At 30.1% G+C, this 11,639-nt stretch overlaps 1 protein-coding gene across 1 annotated transcript in view; it reads right to left on the bottom strand.

Annotated features, from left to right (window-relative positions):
- Positions 1 to 6,046, bottom strand: part of LOC107025839 (probable sucrose-phosphate synthase) — a 9,390-nt gene extending 3,344 nt beyond the window's left edge. The window contains exons 1-8 of the mRNA XM_015226601.2: positions 5,742 to 6,046; positions 5,231 to 5,320; positions 3,194 to 3,435; positions 2,817 to 2,880; positions 1,935 to 2,633; positions 1,122 to 1,235; positions 900 to 1,031; positions 619 to 795 (exon numbers count right to left, since the gene is read on the bottom strand). Coding sequence (XP_015082087.1) covers positions 619 to 795; positions 900 to 1,031; positions 1,122 to 1,235; positions 1,935 to 2,633; positions 2,817 to 2,880; positions 3,194 to 3,435; positions 5,231 to 5,320; positions 5,742 to 5,924 — 1,701 coding nt within the window. The 5' untranslated portion in view covers positions 5,925 to 6,046. The remainder of the gene's footprint in view (positions 1 to 618; positions 796 to 899; positions 1,032 to 1,121; positions 1,236 to 1,934; positions 2,634 to 2,816; positions 2,881 to 3,193; positions 3,436 to 5,230; positions 5,321 to 5,741) is intronic.
- Between the last annotated feature and the right edge of the window lie 5,593 nt (positions 6,047 to 11,639).

Below are 11,639 nucleotides of genomic sequence, written 5' to 3'. Positions count from 1 at the left end.
ATGAAGGTTTTTATGCGGCATGCCACACTTTTAAGAGTTGCTCTATCATGAGATAATCCTACCGGCCCTTTCTATCTATTCGATTGATTAATTAGATGTGGCTTCAGGTGGGCACATGAGAAAGAGAGACATGTTAGGACTCATCTATATTACAGGATATATGAGGAAGAAGATGCCAAACAGTCTTCTCCACGTTCTGAAACTGGCAAACCCAGATAATGGCTTTTAGGCAGTGCCACACTCAGGTCCACTTGGCCTATTGGACACCCTCAATCTAATTTCGCTTTCCATGTTGCATTAAATTGGTTTCTATATTTCACATTGACTAAAAATCATTACTTATCTAATTGACAAGTAACATGCTCCTGTGGTTTCTTTGTCTACTCATGTACAAAATGAGTAAAATGATGCGCTGATAAAATGTGAAGTAATTGTTTCATATGCCATAGGATACTTTCCACATATAATCTATGGGAAATAGAATAAGAAACACTACTACATGTAAAAAATAATGGTTTATATTCAACCAAGAAGTGCCACACCCAATGCGTACAATCAATGAATACAACTAAGGGAGTGAAAGAAGAATGCACTTGAAATTAAAATGACAGACGGTACCTTAGTCTTTGCAGCAAGACGGTAGATATCAGGAACATCTGACTGCTTGTGGTGTTTAGGATAAGCTACTTGACCATAAAGATCATACTTATCTATCATCTTCAAGATTGAAAGAAGAAGTGCAGAATTGGTGCTAGACATTTCATCGATATTATCTCGATTACCCATTATCAAGGTCTGCAAAATGAAGAAAGGAAGGATGAACATCAATTGCACTGCTAGCGCAGCTTCCCTGCCCGTAAGGCAATTGACCTATACCACTGGTGTAAACTCAAACTTACAAGATTAGCAAGCTCTCGCAATGGACGACATTCACCAAATGCTTTCACTAAAGTAGTGAGGTTCTTCTTGGGATCAGGCCTAGCAAGTGCGAGTATCATAGGCTTCCTTGGATTAGAAAAGAAGCGCATAATCTAGGAAAAGGAAATCACATAAAAATTAGCAAGAATGCAGAAAAAGTGGAAGGCCACTCAAAGAAGCAGAAAAATGGTGTTAATGGAAACCTCTGCCCAAATAGGTGGATCTGGGATCTTTCCATCTTCACTTCCTTCTGTGTCACCATCCATGTCACCTTCATGTGGCACAATATGGTGGAACTCCATCCCAGGAGGAATTACCTGCAAGTGGATGCTCAGTTTATCACAAGAGGCTATTCAGGAAATTGCAAAAGAAGAAACACAAGTAGCCAGCCATTTCAGGTAAATTCAGAACAGGAAAAGGCTGAGAACCTATTTTAACTTTGAATGTTTACATCACAAGTTGTATGGTCAGCTTGAAGAAAAAGAGAGAGAGTCAAGTTCGATTAATCATCAAAAATTCCTTTTCACCAAGATATGAATATCAGACATATAACTATTACTAATGTTGCTGAAATAATCCCGGATTGTGAAGGAAAAAGTTTCTTACATTACTCATCTAATATTCCTTTGTGCCAATTTATGAATAATAGACATATACAACTATTACTAATGCTGCTGAAAGAATCCTGGATTATGATGCAGGTGTTATTTCACATCACTACAAATAAGACAAGTTCAGAAAGTTAGCTTCTACTAAAAGTTCCCTTCATAATCCAGGATTCTATTTCAAAAAGAATACTGGAGGATGAAGGCAACTTTTATGTCAAAGCTAAACTTTTGAACTCGTCTTATTTGTAGTGATGTGAAATAATTACATCTGCATCATGAACAGTGGATGTTTACCTATTTCAGAAACCACTGAACACAACTGGGATCTTCATATTCATTGGATTAGTGACAATATCCAACTAGAAAGGGAAAGTAGATATTATAGCTTATAGAGGATCCAATACTTACAGCCATACGAGGCATAAACCTGCCATAGCAGCTCACATTCCGCTTGATCCTTGCACGTAACTTGCGCTCTAATATTGGATCAAACCCATCATACAAACGCCATTGCTCATCAATCTCCTGTCTTGTACTAGTGATGACAATTTCGGAAGCATCAAGAGTTAATTCTTCAGCCTCTATTCTCCTCATTATCTTGTAGGTTGAGTTTATTTCATCCTTTGACAAACGACCTTGTCGCAACAGTTGCTCCAACTTATCTCTACCAAGTGAGTGACCAGTGAAAAGCATTGGTACATTTAAAGCACCCGACAGGAGAGCAGCTGAGTCGCCAGCATCAGCATAATGTCCATGTATGGCAACAGGCCACACAGGATGGCCATTACCAATTTGCTCACCAAGAACTTTGGACATTTGAATAATATGGTTAAGTGCACCATCAACAAATTCAGGAATATAGGGCCATAGCTGTTCTTTTGGAATATATTTCTCTCTTGGTCCAAAAGGAATGCGAATAATATAAGCACCACTACTCTCCCCCATCTCACTCATCAAGCCGTCTGTACTTACTGGCGTCAGCATCTCTGTCGGCTCACCATAGCTCCAATCTACTTCTGGCGAAGATACTTGTCTAGTAAGCAAGTCAACCCGATATACACCTGGCATCGATCCTAAGGCCCTCGCAAGTTCAACAACATACTTCACCTGAAAGGTGACATAAAGATCATAAAATCTTCTTCAGCCGTAGACGACAAGCAGAAGGAAGGAAAACAATATGGGAAGCTTTCCAATGGAAAGGAGCAGAGAAAGATGAATTTTCATGAGCAGAAACCCAACGAGTAGTCACTACTCAAGAAATATAGTCAAAACGCATGGAAGTATAATCACCTGACCACCAGTATCAGAATCCCGTCCAAGCTCCATATTCTCACCCCGAATTAAACCATGTAAACTGCAAGAATGTAGTGTTAATAACAAGAAACCATTAGAAATAAGAAGAAAACAACTAGACATAAAGGCTGCAACTCTTTAGTGAGACAAAAGTTTCAGCTGAATGAAGCAAGCAGCTAGATGCTCTGAAGCTCCTAAATCCTGTTGCTTAAACAGGAAGATCAGACTAAATTTTGAGAAATGGTCCCTCAAGGTTTTTTAGAACAAGGTCAAAATGCTATTTCATATTTTCTCTTCAGCTATCGCACTGGAAAATGAAGTAAGTTTCCCCATTCAAGTTCATCACGCGATACTACAGGAAAAGGTAGACTCGCCTTATAAGTACGATATAGAGCTTCTTTCCTCTCTGCTGACTGACCCATGCTTCCATTGTCTCAACAGAACTGATTCTAGGCAATCGGCCTCTGGTACTTTCACCATGAGATGACATGTCAGTGACTATATCTCCTTTCTCTCCCTCAGATAGATCCTCTGACATATCAGCAACTGCTTCTCTGCGACCTCTCTCACGTTCTTGACGGCGTTTTGCCATCCACCGAGCTTGCTCTCCCTCAAGCTACATAAATACAAGGCTAAAATTTGAGAAAGTACAACATATCTATACTTCATTAAATACCATAAAATGGCAACACTTACATAGAATGATTAGACTACATGGGAGTAGTGCAGAAGAACACAACATATTACCGACCAGGGAACTGGACAAACTAACAGGAAAGCAAATTAAAAGCTACTTGAAATTTTACGAAATTGAAGTAGCGAAGATTGCAATGTCTAAATCATATTTATCTAATATAAATTTAGTAATATTAAAATTATAGAAAATGACTTCCAAATGAGCAATCATTACCAACAAATTTGATGTTTCGATAAAAGTCGTATGTTACTCGTTATTTCCAATTAATATTGGAACGAGACAGTTGACGGTCTGTATAAATCATTATTTACATGTTATTTTAAATGCATATTGACAAATAAAGGTTCCCAAGTATCAAAAGCAAATATTCTAATACATGGAACAAAGTAAACAGTTAACTTTTCCAGTTGATATAGCAAGAGATCGAACAAAGTAAGCATATAAAAACAACGATGAAAACACCAGTAAATTACATCAATGTATCCAATTGTCAATCACGTTCACCGTTATACTGCTATTTTTATTCCCATTGTTCAAATGGTGGGAAGCTGAAAAGTTGAATTTTATTTCAGCTAAGCCTTTGTATTATTTTATTTTTAAAAAAAAAAATCAATGTGACAACTGACAAGTATGTTTAACTTTAATTATGACGTACTCTTTTGTGTTGGTAATGAAATGAGTCTGTCTAAAGTAGTAAACTAAAAATTCTGAAACGGAAGTGGATCATCAGATATTCCTTAAGCCAGAGAAGTTACACAAGATTATGCGGCTACCTAGCTAGTACACAATTCATTTCACAAACTTAGATCTACTTTCAACAAATAATTGTATAAATTAATTTTGAGTCAGGAAAAACTAAAATGTGCAAGTTAAGCAGAAAGCGAATGGCAACAACGAATCTAACTAAAACCATAACAGCATATTGACAGTTAGAACTGTCCCACGTCCGTTCTGCTGCATCTTTTCCCTTGCATCATTTTCCTATGAGGAACAAAAAATGGAGGTGGAATCGGCCATCTAGTTCTTGTCCCTCCTAATCTAGCAGAAATTAGTTCATTTCTCCCTCATTAGGAGCTGTCAGTTCAGCTCAGCATAAGCTAAAGTTACAAAAATCAAACAAAGATGCGAAGAAGATGGTCTCGTAAAAAGTAAAGAACTAGATAGTTATCCCCATTAGATAATTCATACTATATTCTTCCAGTCTTTAAAGATAACTCGAAGGTTAAATTTTAGAAATGGTGGCTGATTATGCACGATAGATAGAAAAAGAAAGAGATGAATATAAACCAAAAGAAAACAGCAATGCTGCTACGTTTTCTATTTGAAAAGGTAAGATAAAAGGGTGATGCTTCTATAATTCCTTCCACAAATTAAACAGTTGTGTGCAAAGATCAAAATCCCGTTCAATTGTACAGAACATGTAATCTATGTGAATCTGGGTCCATTAAGAACACTGAATTCCCTTTAACAAAAAATGTCCTCCCGTTTTTTTCAATTTCTTTTGCGTTATTAAGCTGTGATTTTTGCTTGAACATAACAATTCCAACTTTCCCTGTAGCTACACAAACTGATACTATGAATCAACCATCCGGAAAAAAAAATTAAAAATTATTTGATATGTAAAGTTGACTGTCACAAAATTCAAATCTTCCCATTTTCGCTACACGAATAACATATAAACGCTACAAAAATTCTCCAATAGAACCACACACACCTGCTTTTTCTGGCGAGCCAAATTCCAAATCCTCCAGCACATATTCTCGAGCCTAGTATTCCTCTCCTGCGGACTCCGAGTAGCTTGTGCCTATTTCATCCATCAAACAAAAATCACAAAAAAAAAACGTCAAAACTACACAAAGCAAATTAGCAAAAAAAACATTGATACAATTCCAAAATCACATAAAAACGAACAAACAACAAAAATTCCTCAAAATTCAACTACACAACGCATCAAAACAAAGCAAATGAGCAAAAAAGCATATTGATACAACTCCAAAATCACATAAAAACGAACAAACAACAAAAATTCCTCAAAATCAACTACACAATGCATCAAAACAAAGCAAATGAGCAAAAAAAAACACATTGATACAATTTCAAAATCACATAAAAACGATCAAACAACTAAAATTCCTCAAAATTCAACTACACAACGCATCAAAACAAAGCAAATGAAAAACAAAAAAAGAACACATATCAAATAAAAATTCCAAAATTCAACTTACTCGGATCCACGAACGATGCAAATCAGTCTCATCAAATCCAGTAATAACTTCCTCAACAAAATACCTCGTCGGACTAAACCTCCCTCTTTCTCTCAACAACAACGATGACTTCTTATCATCTAGCCCTGGTCCTACATCCAGTATCGCCTCTAAGTAACTGTTAATCCAATCGTTTCCCGCCATCTCCTCCGCCGCACTCCTCCGCCGTGTGCTAGAGCGATTAACGGAGTAGAAAAGATGTTTCTAGATTTATGGAGGTGGTGAAATGATAAGGACAGTGAGAGAGAATTTAGAGAGAGAAAAAAAAGAGCTAAAAATACAGAGATTCTAACAAACCAATAGAATAGAAAGCTAATATGCTAATTTATAGGAGATCTTCTCTTTAAATATTTGTAAAAAAAAAAAGAGTAAAATCACTCAAACTTTTAATAATTAGAAAATATATTAAATTGATTTTATAATTGAAATTTGAAAGTGATAGACTAAGAATTGACAAGTAGTCACTCTGTAGAAAATATTTTATTCGGAGACGATAATGGTGTATACGAAAGATATAATCAGTAAATATATCAAATTAATTGTGTTTATCTCAGTGTGAAATGATAATAATATATACGGCAGATATAATCAGTAAAAATTTATGTGTTCGACTGAAAATTGCTAAGTGTGAATTGTGATTTTTATGATGTTACTGTAGAAAATAGTTTATTTGGAGACGATGATGGTAAAAACGGTAAATATAATTAGTAAATATGTCGATCAAGTTAACTGTATAAACTGAATGTGTTTGACTGAGAATTAACACGTGGAAAGTGTTTATTCGTGATTTTACGGTAGAACATATTTTATTTGGAGACGATGATGGTTCAGATACATTCAATAAACATGTTATATAAATTATATGTGTTAGAATGAGAATCGTCGAATATGAAATGAGGCGTTACAATAACTGTTACTTTATTAGAAAACGACGAATACAAATATGTGTATGTATTTTTTAACCTAATTTGGATCGAAAAAATTATTTGATGATCGCCGCTTGTCATCAATACTTGCAAAAACTATTAAATTATCAGATCTTTTATCATAGATTGGTGAAGCGCCTAAATTAATCAGTTTCTTCAAGTTAATATAAGACGTTACACAAATATCAAAATGCAGAAAAATGTCTTCTAAATGTATATGATATCGATTCAGAAGGAATGAGAGCTTACCATTATACTATTCATGACTACAAAAGGATGAGTGTTCATCTGTTGAATCGAAATCAATGGACGGAGAAAAAACTTCAGAGGCGGTCAAAGAAAACTACAAGAACTGATTTTCTGACTGTATAATTTATAGAAACAACTCGGACTTGTTGCCCTAATTAAAAAAATAGTGTTTTAATTTGTTTATAAGAAATTTTAGTGATTTTTTATATATAATATATATCAATAAAAAGAATCTAAATAAATGAGAATAATTATTATATTTATTATTCGGTAAAATTAATAATTCGAAAACAAAGATTATAATTTACATCATATTTAAAAGCATTTTCAATATTTTTCTATGTAAAATTTGTGTTTTCAACATTTATTAGAGGAAAATTTTGTTTAAAATATTGCTCTTATCTGATTATATAAAAGTATTTTTAGAGTTGTATAAAATAAAATAAAACTTTTTTTTCAAAAATTACCAACCAAGTAAATAGGTAAAATTGCATTTGAATGGAACTAAATTCATCAAGTCAAAAGTAAGATTACATTGATACGAGGAAAAAAAAAAAGACTTAGCGTCTGTTTGAATTGACTTAAAAAAAATATTTTTTAAATTAAAAGTAAAAAGTCAACTGGAAATAACTTTTAAGTCAAAAACAAAAGTTAAGACAAATCTATTTTTAGTTTTTGACCTATTTTAAGTTATTTTCAATTTATTTTAATTCATTTTTTATTATATCAAATACTTTCTAACTTATTTTAAATTATTTTTAACTTATTAATTATTTTTTTATATTTATTAAACCACAATATAAATAAAAATTTAAATTTAAAAATATACTTGACCTACTTTTAAGCTAATTCAATAAATAAGTGATATTTGACCAAGCTGTAGGTAGTAAAATGTTATATAATAATAGTATTTAATCCATATATATATATATATCAATTAGAAAAAATAAATAATAAATTCAATACTTTTAATTTATTTTATATTTTTTTAATAATAAAAAAATATTAAATTATTAAAAATATAACAAATAATATTAAAAATAATATAAAAAATTTAATCGAATCTTAATATGAATCGACGACGCAAGAAACTGTGTATAAAGCTGCCGCTCCAAATCCCGTGGCATAAAAAAGAACGTACTTGCTGTAAAATTCCTCCACGTAAGCAAATGAAAATGTTCACTTTTTTTTGACTTTTTGTGAAAATTGAGGGCTCAGATTGTCAATTAGTACAAAATGTGGGTCCTTTTAACGCAAAATAAGAAAGTTGGTTCTAGATTTTTGAGGAATAAAATTAGATTATTCTTATTATATGCTTTTTTAGATTCATTTGCTAAACTTTTATTTGACGAAAATACCCTCCATTTATTGTGGGTCCCGATAATTAACTTCAAATCAAATTATTGTCACACTTTTTAATTTTTCTAAATTATTCAAAAATGTGTTAATTTTTAAGAGGAAATTTGGTATATATGGATAGTTTCATTTCTAATTATGGAATAAATATAAATATTGTGATATTTTTATGTATTGTATTTATTTACATTTACATCATGAAAAAGTAGTTTGTTTGAAAATGTAATGAAATATATTATTATCATTTCTTAGAAAAATACAATATATTTATATGCGAGTGAAATATGATATATTTATTTTATTGTGTGACATTTATTTTTATTTTTATTATATATATTAGTATTACTATTACAAGTTCATTTTAATCATCATCAAAATTTACTTATATATCAATGTGTTCTATGAAATACAATTGTATTTCAGATTCAAAATAAGAATATATATGTGTGTATTTGCTATTTTGTTCAAAAATCTCATTATATATTGTTATTTTTATTTTTTTAAAATGTATTTATTTTGAAAAAAATATAGAGATTCTGTTTATTATGTTGAGTAATTTTTTAAAAAATTATTATCAATTTACTCCCTCCGTCTGATATTATTTGTCATGGTTTCTATTTTTAGAGTCAAACTATAAAAATTTTGACTAACATTTTAAGANGTTAGCCAATTATCAACTCAAAGATGTGACTCAAGTCTGGTTTGAGCAATGGAGGGATGAGAGACCCTTAAAGNGTAGTACTTTTTATATAGTTTTAGAATATCTAATTTTTTTGTTTAAAATATCGAAATAATGTAATGTAATTTACTTTTAAAAATTAGTCAAATTGACTTTCGATAAGCGTAACATGACAAATAATTTCGGACGAAGAGAGTATATTTTTAGTCTTGTTTTTTTCTTTTGATTTCCTACCTAAATGGAAAGAAAAAAAAGTCAATATCATAAATATGTGTTCCATAATTAATTCACCATATCTCATATTCAAATTAAACTTTGACCTTGTATTTCAACTTTGACCAATTATGATGCTTGATCAATTCCTAAAAATTATGGTAATATAATCTATTATATCATTTAATTAATACTTGATTCCCACAAGAATATCAATCATTTTTATTTTTTTTAATATTTGATATTTATATTAAAATTTATATAAAATATTAAAATTATGTGAATTCGCGATATGTGCTACATTTTCTACTGTACTAAGGGACAAGAATTTTCTTTTTACCAAAAATGTCTTTTTCCAAATAAAATGACATCAAGTGGACCACAGTAAAAAGTTTGAAGGAAAAATAAAAATAAGAAAGAAAAAAATACTTTATATAAAGAGGTATTGTTCTTTTTTAAACTTTTCACAATTTCTGACATTGTTTTTTTGATATTACTATGTTTTGTTCAGATTAAAATTAAAGTGAAAAATATTATTTTTCTTCTTGGAAATTTTGTTTCACTAATTTTTTTAAAATATATAATTTTGAGTATTCGCGTCTAAATATATCAACTCAACTTTACAATGAATATTTAGATACTTTTAAATTTTACGTGTTATGTTAATTAGGTATTCTCGAGATATAATAAAAACGAGTTGAAGTGTCCAGTTATTATTGAGATCAAGTCGAAGAGCTCCTTATTTTATGTCTACTGCCTGCTCTTTCTATCGAACTATGATCACTTATTTATATTTTCTGTATGTCTTTAGTACTTCATCCGTTTCATTCTATATGTTATCTTTCGGATTTCAAGAGTCAAATAAATTTATTTTTGACCGTAAATTTTTCATAGATTTTTTAAACATTTTGAATTATTAATTATTGTGACTCATAGTACTTTTTACGTGATTTACAAATATATAAATTTCATTTTAATAAAATTAAAAAAAATTCATGCATAAATTTTCGATCAAACTTAAACTGTTTGACTCTCAAAAACAAGAAAAAATATCATATAAATTGGGAAAGAAATATTATCTTACGATTTTTATACTTTTAATAATCTGTCTGACAATAATTTATATTTAAAACGAACAAAATTAATTAAGCTATATAAGAATACAAGGGTCCATGATAGAAATGTCTTAACAAATAAATTAATCTCTTTATTATTTTATTTTTTTAAGTAAAAAGGAGAAACAAAAAAAGAAAATGATTTGAAAGAAAAACTTATAATATGTGAATAGACAGCCATGTTCTAGGAATAATGTAGATATTCCCTTCAAAATATCTTTGCTCCATGAAAACATATTTCTAACTCGATATTCGATATTTAAAAAATTGATTAATCTAGCTAAAAATAAAAATATACTTACTTTTTATTATAATTAGGGGCAGATCAACTAAGCTCTCTCTCATAAAAATATTACTTAGTCAATATTAAATTACAATAGTTTTTTTAACTATTTAATTTTTTATATCTAAAATTTTCGTAAAATTTTTAGTTTCGCCACGTATCTGTGTCACGGAGTTCAAAGTAATATTCCAAAAGACACATGTAGGCTCTCTATTGTGTCCATGATTAAGTAGGGATATTCTAACTAAAAAAAATTTTAAGTACTTTTTAATTAAAGTGGACCACAATATTTTATTGTCCTTGTTATTAATATCATATGTTATTTTTTTTTCTAAGAAGATATTAAAATTGATTTGGTGACCTTAGGTCCAATATTAGGTTGTTAAGTGTTTCTTTGCCTCCTCAAAAAAGTATATACATGAACCTAAAATAATGAAAGGACAGAATCAAGTGATTTGAAAGGTAAAAGACTATTTAATTAAATTTTTTATAATTATTTTTTAAAAATATATATTATTTAAATAAAGCGAATACGATATATCTAAATTTCGACAAGTGTTATAAATATTGGAGTACTCATCATAGTTTGTCTTAATCAATGACTCATTGTACTCTTAAGCATGTTATAACATGTAGTGTTATATTAAAAAAAATTATTTAAAATAAAATATAAGTTAATTATTGAAATTATGAAAGGAATCATTCAAAGGAGCACAACTGCACAAACATATCATATTATAAATAGTTTACCTAAACTTTATATTATGAAAATTATGACTTTTTAAATTGGGATATCCATAATAGAGGCTTTATAAATTCTTTTCTTTTGAAAAAAAATAAAATAATTAAGAACTTCTCCAAAGGTTATGTTCTTTTGAGGTACTTTTTATGAACTTTTACTCTTAATTTAATTTAGGTGGAGATGAAATTATATGAAGAAAAACCAATTCCTAAATAGTGTTTATGGTTCATTTGGTGTATTAAAATCAATCTTAATATATATATATATATATATATATATATATATATATAATTCTT

This window comes from Solanum pennellii, chromosome 7 (assembly GCF_001406875.1).
Source record: "Solanum pennellii chromosome 7, SPENNV200".
Taxonomy (NCBI): Eukaryota; Viridiplantae; Streptophyta; class Magnoliopsida; order Solanales; family Solanaceae; genus Solanum; species Solanum pennellii.
The sequence above is the reverse complement of the archived record's forward strand: the minus strand, read 5'-3'. Positions and strand labels throughout refer to the sequence as shown.